The 13,570-nt window shown below is 39.1% G+C and overlaps 1 protein-coding gene across 1 annotated transcript in view; it reads left to right on the top strand.

Annotated features, from left to right (window-relative positions):
• LOC110963528 (unconventional myosin-XVB-like) overlaps positions 1–13,287 on the top strand; it is an 87,933-nt gene extending 74,646 nt beyond the window's left edge. Inside the window, exons 33-49 of the mRNA XM_051939570.1 lie at positions 1,576–1,695; positions 2,185–2,344; positions 4,524–4,614; positions 4,759–5,023; positions 5,125–5,231; positions 5,659–5,718; positions 5,793–5,868; positions 6,047–6,165; positions 7,487–7,602; positions 8,620–8,761; positions 8,916–9,027; positions 9,432–9,777; positions 9,876–9,939; positions 10,939–11,011; positions 11,091–11,167; positions 11,257–11,333; positions 12,551–13,287. Of these exons, the coding sequence (XP_051795530.1) occupies positions 1,576–1,695; positions 2,185–2,344; positions 4,524–4,614; positions 4,759–5,023; positions 5,125–5,231; positions 5,659–5,718; positions 5,793–5,868; positions 6,047–6,165; positions 7,487–7,602; positions 8,620–8,761; positions 8,916–9,027; positions 9,432–9,777; positions 9,876–9,939; positions 10,939–11,011; positions 11,091–11,167; positions 11,257–11,333; positions 12,551–12,710 (2,165 nt within the window). The 3' untranslated portion in view covers positions 12,711–13,287. The remainder of the gene's footprint in view (positions 1–1,575; positions 1,696–2,184; positions 2,345–4,523; positions 4,615–4,758; positions 5,024–5,124; positions 5,232–5,658; positions 5,719–5,792; positions 5,869–6,046; positions 6,166–7,486; positions 7,603–8,619; positions 8,762–8,915; positions 9,028–9,431; positions 9,778–9,875; positions 9,940–10,938; positions 11,012–11,090; positions 11,168–11,256; positions 11,334–12,550) is intronic.
• The last annotated feature ends 283 nt before the right edge of the window (positions 13,288–13,570 follow it).

Genomic DNA, 13,570 nt, shown 5'->3' with positions numbered 1-13,570 from the left:
TGCACCCATAGATATATACAAACACTAGATGTCTCATGAGCGCTGTCAGCCTGTGGAGAGCAACGTCGCCACATGGCGGCCATCTTGGGACAGGGCTGCTCGATCACTCATAACATTAAAGTCAATGGAGCATGGATTTTAAAATCACTCTAGATTGCTCAATTTTCAACCGATTTTACAACAGCTTGGTTTGTTATAAACGTCAGAGATGTACTTGTTTTTCTGCTTACTTAAGAATAATTAAAACCATTGAATTCATATAAAAATTATATTAAGATAGGTAATAAAGAAATAGCTATACACACACAGATATGATACTGTCAATCTTTAATATTTACAATATTCAAATAGACAAAATAAATAAATGATGATGAATAAATAACAAAAAAGTAATGCTAAAATGAAAAAAATAATGCCATTTGAACAAAAAATAAATAATGAATAAAGAAAAATAATAACAAGGTTCCCACTCTTTTGAGTAAATCATTTTCCAGGATTTTTGCAGTGTCCCATAACCAACTGAAGTTACAACAATGGAGTGGGCAATTTTTAAGTTAATCTTGCCTTCTTAAAAAAACAAGATTAAAGGTTGATGACCAATATCTCTAACTAGCTGCACAGTATCATGTTAAGCTTTTGAATTTATTTATTTCTAAATCTCGGGCATGAAAATTGTCTGCTAGCTGTCTTTTTAGTCAAAGGTTATTTAGTGTCTTACTATTCTTAATTTATGGTTTATACTTATATTGTAATCTTCAGAATTTTATCCTGCTGGTTTGAGGACTGCAGCGAGGACCTTCCACTTCTCTAAACTTCAGGCTGCCACTGCAAAAAAATAAAAAATGAACACAGATATCATCTTTTTTCAGCATAAATGGATGTAAATGTAATTTTAATATTTAGCATTGCACTTCTTTATTACTATCAGCTTTCTAATGCACAGATAAAAACAAAGCTCAACCAAAATCAATGCACTACAAACAGAGATGTTGTCTTTTCTTTTCATGAACCTGGTGCCTACATTACCCACAATGCATTTCGGCTGCAGGCTAACTAATCCAGGCATAGATGTATACAAACAATAAGTCTAAGGTCTCAATCAGAGTCTCTTAACAAGCAAATAAATACAACCATCACCACAAAGAATGTAATTTCGCCTAAAGATTAGGTTCTCAAAAAACGTTGGTCTCAGGAAAACCTAATAATTTAAAATCAGATTGTGTTCTCAGCCTTGAGCCAGGCAGAAAAGACACACAACTATGCCGCATTTTTCAAAACGAAAAGCTGCGATTTCGAAATTTAGCCTGAATCATAGCCACGTTAATAAGGTTTGTAATAAACTAAACCGTTTGTAAATCAATCAAGAATTGAGCGAGTTATGAGTGTTAAAGTGAGGAAATCATCCACCTTACCATTGGCTACAGTACAGTGCGCCAGAGCAGTTCCCTGTCCTAAGATGGCCGCCAAGTGACGACGCTGCTTGTAATTATTAAATTGACTTTGTAACAGCTCACTGTACTATTTAAGTCATGGTTTTTTCAGTCATCATTATTTTTCTCCTCCACTGTCCCACAGGCATTCATGAACAGCGTAAAGTCAAAACCCCAAAGCCACGGCCAGCGCCCCCCAGCCCACCCAAGGAGCAACATAACTCACCTCCTCCATCTCCCCCACCTGTGGCACCCAAGCCAAAAGGTAAGAAGATGAGACAAGTTCAAAAAACTACTAATTACTCAGAAAACAAATTTATTTTAAAAATTGATCTCCAAATACACTGAATAAGCTCGTATTTGTCTAGTTAAGTGATATCTCAAAGTTGACTTTGAACATCTTCAATTCACAATATCAGAATGTTTTCTGTTTTTTTGTTTGTTTTTTACAATATGTCAAACTGCACCAGACATACCTCTAAACTGACAGCTGTTTATTAGTGATACTTCACCAGCTTCAATGCTGTTGGGGTGAACTTATTGCACATTCATGGAAAACATGCTCACTTTCCTATTTCTTGTGAAAACAGGCTACATTTTTGTGGCTTACAGAACCAGCAGCATATTAGGCAGTGGTGGTCTTGATGTTTTTGCTCCTCACTGCATATTAAAAATGCATTTAGCTTGAGATTCAGTTTCTGCTTCTTCTCTCCCACAATAAACTCCTCCTCCTCCACGCCTCCTGAACGAAAAGTGAAGGCCCCAAAAGAAAAACGTACCCCATCTCCTCCCTCTGAGCCTCGGCCTGAGCCTGAGCCTGAGCCTCACCCTCAGCCCACCTCCAACATTCGAGACATCATCAAACGGTACAACAGCCGACCCCAACCGGAGCCCAAACCCTTCGAGTCTGCCAGGTCAGTTTTAAAACTTCATCCTCTTTGGACACGTTCCACTAATTTGAACTGGGTTTTATCTGATCTGATATCCTGAAGGATTCTGTTGTGGCCTTGCAGTTTTATGATTTAAGACTTTAAATCAAAGTTTCTGTGTTTAAACAATGGAAGGGCATAATGTATCTGATTTTTTTCTCTTGCTATTATTGCTTTCTTGTACTGACAAAATGTGAAGTCACAATTACAACATGTTAAATTTTGAATAAAACCGGACACATTGTAGGTAAGTTTTTAAGTTTTAGCTAAAGTTTAAAATAGAAGTGAGATGAAAGTAAAAGCAGAATATCTGAATAGTGCTTGCTGTGTAACATTTTCAATATTACAGAAGTTTAAATTCAGATTCTTAACACATCTTTCAGAGACTTAACATGCTACTCTCTTAGAAAGAGATGTCAGTTTCTGAACGGAGTATTACAACTTTGATTAAATAGCATCCCAAAGAGCTCACAGAGAAATAATTGATTATCAATTATCAGAAACTGCCATTGTACATATTATAAAATGCATAAAAATGAAAGACAAAGCTTCAAAATAAGTACAGAAAAGGTTTCTCATGAAAAATCACTGCTGCTGATGACAGTGATAAAAAGATAGAAAAACATTCATAAAACCATCCAATAAAAACCAATTAAGCACTAGAATTATTTAATGGGTCCTGAGTTCAGTGCATAAACGCCATTTGCATAGAAACTGTTTGAGTCTGTTTGTTTTTGTTTTCAGTGTTCTGTAACGTCTGCTTGATGGCAGAAATTCAGGTGATGTCCGGGGTGGGAGGGGTCTCTGGTTATATTTTGTGCCTTCCTGAGGCAGTGAAAGCTGTACACTTCATCAGGGGAAAGCAGAGGACAACTGGTGATTTTTCTGGGAAGTATTGACGACCCTCTGTACAATTCTACAATTCTACAATTTCATTTAGCAGACGCTTTTGTCCAAAGCGACGTACAACACAAGCAAGAATTCAGACATAAGGAAAAACCTGTAGTAAGTGCAAAAAGTGCTTCAAGTGCGATTGGTCAAAGGTGTTGCCATCAAGTTGCAGAAGAAATTGCCAACCCCCCCCCTTTTTTTTTTTTTTATACTTTGTCAGCGCTAAATAAGTGCTGGGTTTTGGACCACCTGACTTATTCTACCCCTAAGGTGGAGTCTGATTAAGTGCCTAGGTGTTCTCTGAACAATTGACTCTTCAATTGTCTCTTAAAAGTTGAAAGCGACTCAGCAGAACGCACAGAGTTTGGTAGATTGTTCCACCATTTGGGAACAACAGAGGAAAAGAGTCTGGCTAGAGAAATTGAGCCGTGCTGGGCTGGAAGCACCAGGCGTCTCTCACATGTAGAGCCTTTCTGTCTGCTGTTGTGTAGCTGGCAAACCAAACACACATGCTATAACTGAGAATGCTCTCTATGGAGCAGAAAAAAAGGACACCAGCAGTCTTTGCGGCAGGTTGTTGGTCCTGAGGACCTGCAGGAAGTGCGGTCTCTGCTGTGAATTCTTCAGTGGTTGTTGTGTTTGTGCTCCAGGTCAGATTGTCCATAATGTCCACACAAAAGAAGCGAACACAAGAAACCCTCTCCAGAGTCCACAGAAATAAGCAGTGGCTGAATGTCTGTCTTCTTTCTGTGGTCCACAGTGATCTCCTTTGTTTTGGTCGTGTTTAGGATCAAGTTGTTCTGTTGACACTATACTGACAGTCGCTCCACTTTGTCCCGGTTTGCAGTCCCATCCCTCCCAGAGATGAGCCCCACCACAGTGGTGTCCTCTGCAAATTTTATGATGCTGTTTCTGTGGTGGAAGGCACGATCAAAATGACTTTCACTTAGAACTGCAGAAACCTAAAGAAAGTGGCTGACATGCAACGGAGGTCATAGGCCGAGTTTAAACTGAAGGAGCATTGTGGTTGCATGGTACGCATAATTTCTGTACAGGCAACCTGGACAACAATTTTTCAAATTTAAGAAACTTCTTCTGTGTTCCTTTGAATGTTTTATATGAATTGTAAAGTTGTTTCCCCCTAATTGTGTCAAATCAAAGATGACAAATCCTTGAAGAGCATCTCATCTCCAGCTAAATGAGGAGCTCTAAGAGTCTTTTTCCCTGATAACTTCTGTAATATTTTTTTTCCATTTTTTTTATACCCCCCTAGACCTCCTGCAAGAATCTTTAAGAAGAAGATGGACCCCAAAGAGGAAGCTCTGGCCAAACTGAAAAACAAATCACCAGTGCCACAACAGAAGGTCAGAATATTCTGGAAAAGGGAATTGTAGATCCAAATATAATGTGTCCAAATGTATATTCCTTTAAACATTACAAGTGCTACAGCTGTGTTTGTTATTCTGTCATATATATCTGTCACATTTTCCTGTCCTTCCTGTGTGCAGAAGCAGTGGGTGCCTCCGCCTCCACCCCCGCTCCAAATGAAGAAGGAGCAGCCTCGTCCAAGGTCCCCTCCCGACTCTCCTCCCACCAGGGCTCGCGTAGTCTCCAACAGCATGAAGCAGAGGCAGCGCTCCCTGGCGGACCTGTTTGGCTCACAGCGCTCCAGAAGCCCTCCCTCAACTCCGCCTGACTCCCCGCCACCTCTAGACCCAGCACCTGTACCTGAGGACATCCCCGAGCCGCCACCCATGGTTGCACCATCTCTCAGTGGGTGTTCCTCACCTTTCTCTTCCCATGTCATGTTTAAGCATTAAAGGATGATATGAGCACAGATGCAAACTAGCATTCACTGTACTGTTTATCTGTAGATGCAATGCCAGATGAGGACGGTGTTCGATCGAAGCTCCACCGCTTCTCTGCTGGGGTTTACTTCTCTTACTCCAACATGCCGGGAAAACTGTTCCTGCGAAAAGAAGTAAGATAAACACAAACACAATCAGAGCATTCTTGAGGAGATTTGTTTATATTAACTACATATCAAATTACTATATATTGAGTGAGACCTGTAGCTTGCATTTATCAACCCACAGATTATCACCAAGTCTTCAGTTTTGGTGTGATTTAGCTCATTAGTTCTATACCTTTAAACTCTTGTCACATACAAGAAAAGGGAGAGAGAAAAACTGGAGACAAAAGGTACAGGGAACAAAAATGACACGAAGACAATTATGTGTTCCAGGTTGGAGCTTATACTATATTTTTGTATTTGTGTTTGGTATTAGGGTTAATTCTTTAATAATAATCCATTTTACTCCATAGTAATGCATTTAATCTATGTAGTCATGGGCAGTTTGAAGTAGACATATTGTTGTTCTAAGTTCACTTCACAAACCTCTGTGTAGGTGTTCTACCCCAGAGAGATGTTCAACCGGCCATACGTCCTCAATCTGTTGTGTGAACAGGTCAGTATACTTACATGTGTGTCCTGCTATCCTGCAGACGCCATACTCTGAATAACATGTGATGTTTCCTTTAGATCATGAGGGATTCCTATTCTGATAGCTGTGTAAGGCTCAGCAGAGAAGAGAGGAGGAAGATGAAGGATCTGCTTGGTGAGATTTTTCACCGTTCATCATAAAGCTGAATGCCACCATGTTTTTGTTCCATTCATCTTTCACCAGTACCTAGAAGGCATACTCTATATCTTTAGATCTGCACTTAATCAGTTGTAATGTGTTCCGGCATTATTTATTTGTCAATTACTCTTTTTTTTTTCCCCATTCTGTATAGCAAATTTCAACGTTGGAACGTCAATAAGCACCATCCAGGATGACAACATGAAGAAGAGGATTGTCATTGCCGCTCGAGACAACTGGGAAAACTATTTCGCTCGACTGTTTCCTGTGAAGGTGTGCATGACTAAAAAGAGTTACTCTGTTCCATTAATTGGAAGACTTATTTATTGTCTATTTAACTAAAAGGGCATTCTGCTCTGTCTGCACAAGTCTGGCCCTGGGATAAGGGACGATGACGAGTGCTTGTTTAACCAACCTCACACACTGGCAAATGCTCAATATATGCTCACAAATCAAGTTGGCGGGAGAGTTTGGAGGCAGGACAGTGACTGATGAGGCCATTCCTTTGGCTATATGAGTCGTGTTTGTTGGCTATTACAACCAGTGTCTTTTGTTTAGTTGCGGTACATCAAATCTGGTGCTGTAGTAGTCAAAGATACCTGCTTTAAATGAAAACTGACAACTTAAAGTACCAAAATTTACCAAACAACATGCACTACCAGTCAAAAGTTTGGACACATCTTCTCATTTAATGGTTTTTCTTTATTCTCATGGCTATTTACATTGTAGATTCTCACCGAAGGCATCAGAACTATAAATGAACACATATGGAATTATGTCGTAAACACAAGTGTCTGAAACAAGTCAAAATGTGTTTTATATTTTCAATTCTTCAAAATCGACACCCTTTGCTTTGATTACTGCTTTGCACATGCTTGGCGTTATCTCGTAATTACACTATGCACTTTAACTCAAGTACTGTAGTTAAAAAGTTCAGTTTTTGATTTCAGAGAGCTTGCACTTTACTTGAGTGTTTCCATTTCCTGCTGCCTCACACTTATACTCCACTACAGTCCAGAGACAAATGTTCTTGTTGTTGTTTTACTCGACACTGAATTGCAAGGGACTTTACAGATTAATAATCCAAAATATAATCAACAAATAAAGTATGATGTAGTCCATTTGCACTTGACTAACTTATTAGATTAAGATGAGACTTTATTGAAATTCACCTTTGCAGCTGCAGCAGTAAAGTGACACATTAATGTATCAATATTAATAATACAATTATAGACCCTTAAATGCACCATTCATGAATAAAAAGTACTTTACTTTGGGTTCGTTAAGTATATTTTGATGCTAATACTTTTGTACATTTACTTAAGTTAAAATTTTTAATGCAGGGTCTTTACTTGTAACAGTATTTCTATACTGTGGTAATGTGAAGGTTGCACTTATCACACTGACATTCTTGTAGGACTTGCAGTATTTGTGCACGCAGACAAGAAGTGCTCCCTTGTGAAGATGGTTTTCTTCTTGTGGACACCGTTCTTGGAGCTTGTAACAAATGTATATGTCTTGAAACTAATTAAACAGCACTGACAGCCAGATCACTTGATTTGTGCTGATATTCGTGTCTTATCTTCATGTGCAGTCGGACAGTTGGGATGCCCAGGTTTTCGGTGTTTCTCATCGTGGAATCCGTTTCCTGAAGGTGGTGGGAGCATCAGGCATCAACCCCAAACATCTCCGACTGCTTTCGAGCTACAGGTAAACCTTCTGTCTGCAAACGTAAACACAGTTGAGAATAAGCAAAATTACTTCACTAATATTTCAGTTTCACCCTTGTAAGGGACACAATTATAAACAAATCAAACATTCAAAGTATAGCGAGACAAACAAGAGAAATATAGTATTACAGCCCAGGGATGTAACAATAGCTGTTAAAAAATGACAAATACTTAAACATTGTTTCAAATAACGTCCTCATTTTATTGTCTTACTAAATGTAAATGTCTCACTTAGTCTACATACATCATATTTTTTTAAAAATATCTTTTTCTGTTTGGTTTTACAATGAGAAAAATGTGTGGTTTAGTTTAAAATGACAAGGTAAAATTGTATTAATCCCCAAAGAAATTCTTCAAAGAGCTGTAGTGGCTGTGATGGTGGGATTTGAACCAACGCCTCCAAAGAGATTGGAGTCTTGATCCAGCGCCTTACACCACTGTGACACACTGTTATTACGATGGCACAGTGATCAAATCCACTCCTTTCCTTTCTGACTTGCATATTGCCCAGTTTTAACTCTGAGCGGTAAAATGTCAGATCTCAGCTGTGTTCATGAAGTCATTTTGACTTTTTTACAAGCTTGGGATAGTTACAGGGATGACTTCTAATTACAGTCGTGTGGAGACTTTAAAGCTGCAGACATTAATTACCTATAAACCACAGAACGCGTTGTGAGCACATCATCTCAAAAAGAAGCTAGTTACACATCCATTAGACACAGGATAGCATTTACTATAGCCATGTTTGTGTCCACCTGATAATAATAAGTCAAAACTATAGTCTCCACCAACCCCTGAGACAAATATCTGGCTCCTTAGTAGCTAAACGCTCCACTATATATCATTAGCAGCTAGAGTAAGTTGTGACGCCAGTAGCTCTGTTGCAGGTGCTGTCTGCTGTTTAATCTTTCTAGGTTTTCAGACTTTCTTCTTGATTCATTCCAGCTTATGTGCTTATGTGTCTTGGACAGAATGTTAACTCAGGTTATGAATGTAGCTTTGCAGATGTGCTGTCAGTTGACCTCCAAGGTGCCGACAGAGTGGAACTAGAACTAAAAAATGAAAATGTGGTGCTGCAGTCCACCCGAGCTCCTCAGATCACTGCCATGATCAGATTATTCCTCCGGGAGCTCATCAAGGTACTTCTCTTTTTGCCATCGTGGTTTACTTCATTGCCTTTCCTTCTGAACCTTTGTAACCTCTCCTGACAATATCCCCTCTTGCTTTTGGTAAAGCCTCAGTAATTTTAGTCCATGTGTCACCATCTTGCACATCTGTCTCCCTGCTCTCCAGGACTCAGGCCATGTGGTGGCTCTGAAGAGCTTTGTAACGGATGACAAGAGTCTGCTTAACCTCAACAAGGGTGACGTCATCAAACTGCTGCCAATGGAAGGACTCCAAAACGGTGAGTTTAGGATTGGGATGTCAGGCACACTCATGTACTTATGGTAATTTTTAGGAATCATTATTTTTTGGTGCTGTGAATGAGGACAACAGGAGGGTTAAGACACCTAAACTTGACAATCTTTAAGATCTCATTATTCTAAATATCATATCTTATTTCAAGAAATCTTCCCAAGCCATTTTTCACTTGTTCTATTGGCAGATTTTTTCACTTCTTTCAAGGTAAAAGTTCTTTGAAATAAGATTTTTTTTTTCTGGTTTTGAGGGGGCCATTTTTTCCAGTCTAACACAGCACTGTAGAGTTAGGCGCGGTTATGCAAGACCAGGGTTAGATATGCATATTTATATCCATGATTTAATGCATATCAACATGTTCTTTCCATTAACTCCTGTGTAATCCACTAGGCTGGTGTTTTGGCACCTTGGGAGGGCGCTCTGGTCTTTTCCCAGAGAACCTTACTCAGCCATCTGCAGCTCCAGACTATCATTACCTACATCTAGACCGAAGAGATGACCGGAGGAAAAGCATGAAGATCGTTAGACCTGTCGGCTCCCCTGAGAGCCGGTCTCCAGGTCCCATGAGCAGACCACTGAGGAGACCGTGGAGAGAGGAGTCAGAGCAGCTCAGCAGAGAGGCCTCAGTCCCCATGCCAGCAATGGAACATAGATCAGGACAGAGCTCGTTGCAGGGCTCTGTCCACGAGTTGGAGATGCTTACTGCAATGGCTGAATTTGCATCAAAGTACTTTCGGTATGCTAGAATACTAATTATTGCTGTGGATGAAAGTGGGCTAGGTTCATGTAGCATGACAAGACTAATTTTGTGCTCCTTTTATTTGTTTATCTAAGAGTGGGGTCTACAGGTCTGCCAGCAAGTGGAAGAAATTTTACAGAGGCAGTTCAGCACACAAAGGTAAGACAATTCAGTCCTTCTGATGTCGCATGTTTTAGTGTGGAGTAAGCCTTTAAAACTGCTGTCCTAGAGTCCCAGAAATGCCAGTTAACGCACAGCTATAATGCCAACTTCCCTGAAATAAAATTATGTTGTTCAGCCACTGACATCACCTACTTATAGTCCAAAAAAACCTCTGTCAGTGCTGTGGTGAATGACATTAACTAGAACATTCTGCTTTACATTTGTACATATGTCTGATTTTAGACTTTCTTCGTGGTAATAAATCAAGTCCCTAGACTTTACATAAATATAATACATTTTCCAAAAGAACATCCAAATGTTCCCGTTTTTATGCAGATGATGCCATCATGTGCGTTTAAAAACTTGTTCTAAACTTTTAAAAGGCTTTTCACAGAAGCACAAGGCTTTGGTGTTCTTGCTCTGATCCACATAGTGAAAAAACATAAATTAAAGATTTTTTTATTTCATCAATGTTTTGCATTTAAACAAATAGAGAGAATAATTGAAATGCAGTAGTTAAGGTAAAGCATTTTCACTATTTAGGAATTCGGTGAAATAGAAGATTGTCCAACAAAATGTATGAATCAGTCATCTCAGAAAGCACAAATTCAAATCAGATTCTTATTCCAAAACAGAGCTTTGTTTCTCTCTCAAAACTAATAAACACAATACAATCCACTGTGTTATCTACATTGGATTATGTAGATATGTTTTAACTGTCTGCTGTTGCCACTCTTAAAGCACCTAATGCCATTTGAATTCTATAATTCAGCCACCTACCATAGTGACCACTGGAAATGGCGCTGGAAGATCAGTGGTCATTACTGGCATAACATCCATTCATCGATCAATTATGTATACACCACTTTATCCTCTGTAGGTTCACTTTGCTACCAAAATTTCTGAGCTATTTAACATCCTTAGTTGAATTGAAAGTGAACAACCGTGTCAATAAAACCTAAAAAAATAGCTGCATTATCTTTTGTTTTCATCCAGATCCCCATTCAGGAGAGCCTCATTCTTTACAATGATGAAGAAATCAAAGATCTGTCTATCCAGTGCTTCATGGGTAAGTGCATCCACACTATCACATGGTAGTCGGTGTTTTTCTGCTCCTCCATCATCCACATATTTATGCATCCCTCCAGACTTGTTGCAGTTCATGGAAGACATGCCAATGAAGAAGAATAGCACCAGATTAGACTGCCTGGGACGTATCCTGCTGGTTGGTGTTCACACAGTCATGCTTTCTGTGATTCGATCTACTTCAGACAGACTTTGATGAGATTTAAAGAATTTCGCTTTTCTGTGCAGCGAGGCAAGGAAAATGAAATGCTGAGAGATGAAATCTACTGCCAGGTCATCAAGCAAACCACCAACAACCCAACAAGGTAAGTTTTTGTTATTTGTTAAAGATTTTGGGAGCAACTTCAGTTGAATGGTATGAATAAATAACAAGGAATGAACCATTTTCTCAACTTGTAAATGCATAATAAATAATGGATTATGAAATGAAACACAGTTTACCGGTATTTCAAAAAGATGTAAAACTTTTATCTGCATTCATTTGTCATGCACAGAAAGGAGAGGCATGATGATGGAGATGTGGTAGTTCTGATCCGTATCAATTCAAGCCGTTGGTTCCAACCCAGTAATTCCCCAAACCAAAGCAGTTTTAGCAGAGGCAGTGTAAGAGAAGATGGGGCAGCCTCTAATGGCATTGTAACGTTGGATTTTCACCCCCGTGTCGTCCTGTGGGTCAAATTGACCCGTTTAAAAGTTTGAAAATGTGGGAAAAAATATTTTCACAGTGAAAACTTCCACATTTTCAATTTTTTGGGGGACATTTTTTGAACATTGTTTGATGGAGAAAAAAAAATGTTGAAAAAATGTTTCTTTGAGAACATCCAGAAAATCTGAATGATTTTTAATTAAAAAAATAATAATAATTCTGAATGTTCTTAAAGAAATTATTAGAAGTTTTACTGATACATATGTAATCACTTTCACAATTTTTCTTTTGGAATATTTTTATTCATTTTTTGAAAATATTTACAAATTTCACTTTTTTCATGTTTTAAAAATTTTTTTTCCTCGCCAAATTTGGGATTTTTTTATAAAAAAATAACACTTTTAATGGAAACTTTAAAGGAATTTTCTTGCTGAATTTTTGGATTTTTTTCAGACAAGGCAACAATAATTTTTGGTGCCATAAATGAGGACAATAGGAGGGGTAAGACGCATAAGCTTGACAATCCTGGTAAAATATAGCTTAAAATAAGTTTTCCCAGCTAATTTTAAGATCTCAGTATTCTAAATATCATCTCTTATTTCAAGCAGTCTTACCAAGCCATTTTTCACTTGTTCTATGGACAGAGTTTTTCACTTATTTCAAGGTAAAAGTTGCTTTTTCTTATTTTGAGAGGAGCATAAGCACTGTAGTACAAGCACGTAAAAGAAGCATCTGGCAAGACTGCAATCTCTAAAAACAGTCTCATCAAAGCAAAATCTGTAAGTGCTAATAAAATAGGGAAAGTCAGCATTTATCCCCAAAGGTGACCTCTTAATTGTCACAATTCCACAGTCTAATTGTTGTTGTTCTCTACAGAACCAGCTGTATGCTCGGCCGGCGGCTGCTCAGCCTGATGACTGGTGTCTTCCCTTGCTCCAGTACTGTGCAAATTTCCCTGCTCTTACCTGCTGTGCCTTTAAGAGACAGCGTCATTGCGTCACGTTCATCTCCCCATGACATGCGCACTGCTCAGTAGGTATTCAGTACGCAGAGGGAGCCACAACCGTGAGACGCATCTCGTGGACCTTTGTGTGTTTGTGCTTATTTGTGTGTAAATGCCTATGTAAGTATTCCAAATGCTTGTTATCTATGTGTTATAAGTAAATCCACCTTACAGAGAGTGATTTCGCTGTGCCAAAGCGCATTTATGTTCTCTACTAAAGTTAATTGATTTGCCTCGCTCTGTCCGCCATTGAACACGAGGGCCGCAGTTATGAAACCTCTGTCGTCAGTTGGCGGCCCTCTGGCGCGCCCTTGTGGACACTAAGCGCAATTGCAGCCATGTTTATTGCTATTAACCTATGCCTGTATAACTGTGTGTTCATAATGATAGGCCTGTTATATGACCGTGTATTCGTCATTATCATTGCACACTTATACCTGATGTGCTCATTGGTGTGTAACACATTTATTCATTGTTCTTTATAGGAAACCGTATACAGATACATAAACATACACCCACGCATATACACTCATACTCACTTATCTTCCACTCACTGTCATACCTGGATGTATATAGCTTCCTATTTGGATACAATAAAGAGGATTTCTTCATCAAAAAAAAAAAAAAAAAAAAAAGTGGTCCTTCGAGCCGGATTTACACGAGCTGCGCCATGGCCACATCCAGAGACTTCTATGATGAGCAACGACTACCTAGTCCCCGTCCTAGGAGAGTGCGGCACATTCCCGGACATCTGGAGGACTATGAGCTGGGTTACTCGACAAATCTTCAGCTATCCACAGAAAGGCAGCTATTACCCCCCTCCACAAGGTATGTAGTGCCACAGAGTCCCGAGAGATGGTCAACACCTGTACTTGGTCAGCCAGTGGAGAATA

The sequence above is a fragment of the Acanthochromis polyacanthus genome, chromosome 19 (genome assembly GCF_021347895.1).
Source record: "Acanthochromis polyacanthus isolate Apoly-LR-REF ecotype Palm Island chromosome 19, KAUST_Apoly_ChrSc, whole genome shotgun sequence".
In the NCBI taxonomy this organism is placed as follows: Eukaryota; Metazoa; Chordata; class Actinopteri; family Pomacentridae; genus Acanthochromis; species Acanthochromis polyacanthus.
This window is presented reverse-complemented; position numbering and strand designations above follow the sequence as displayed.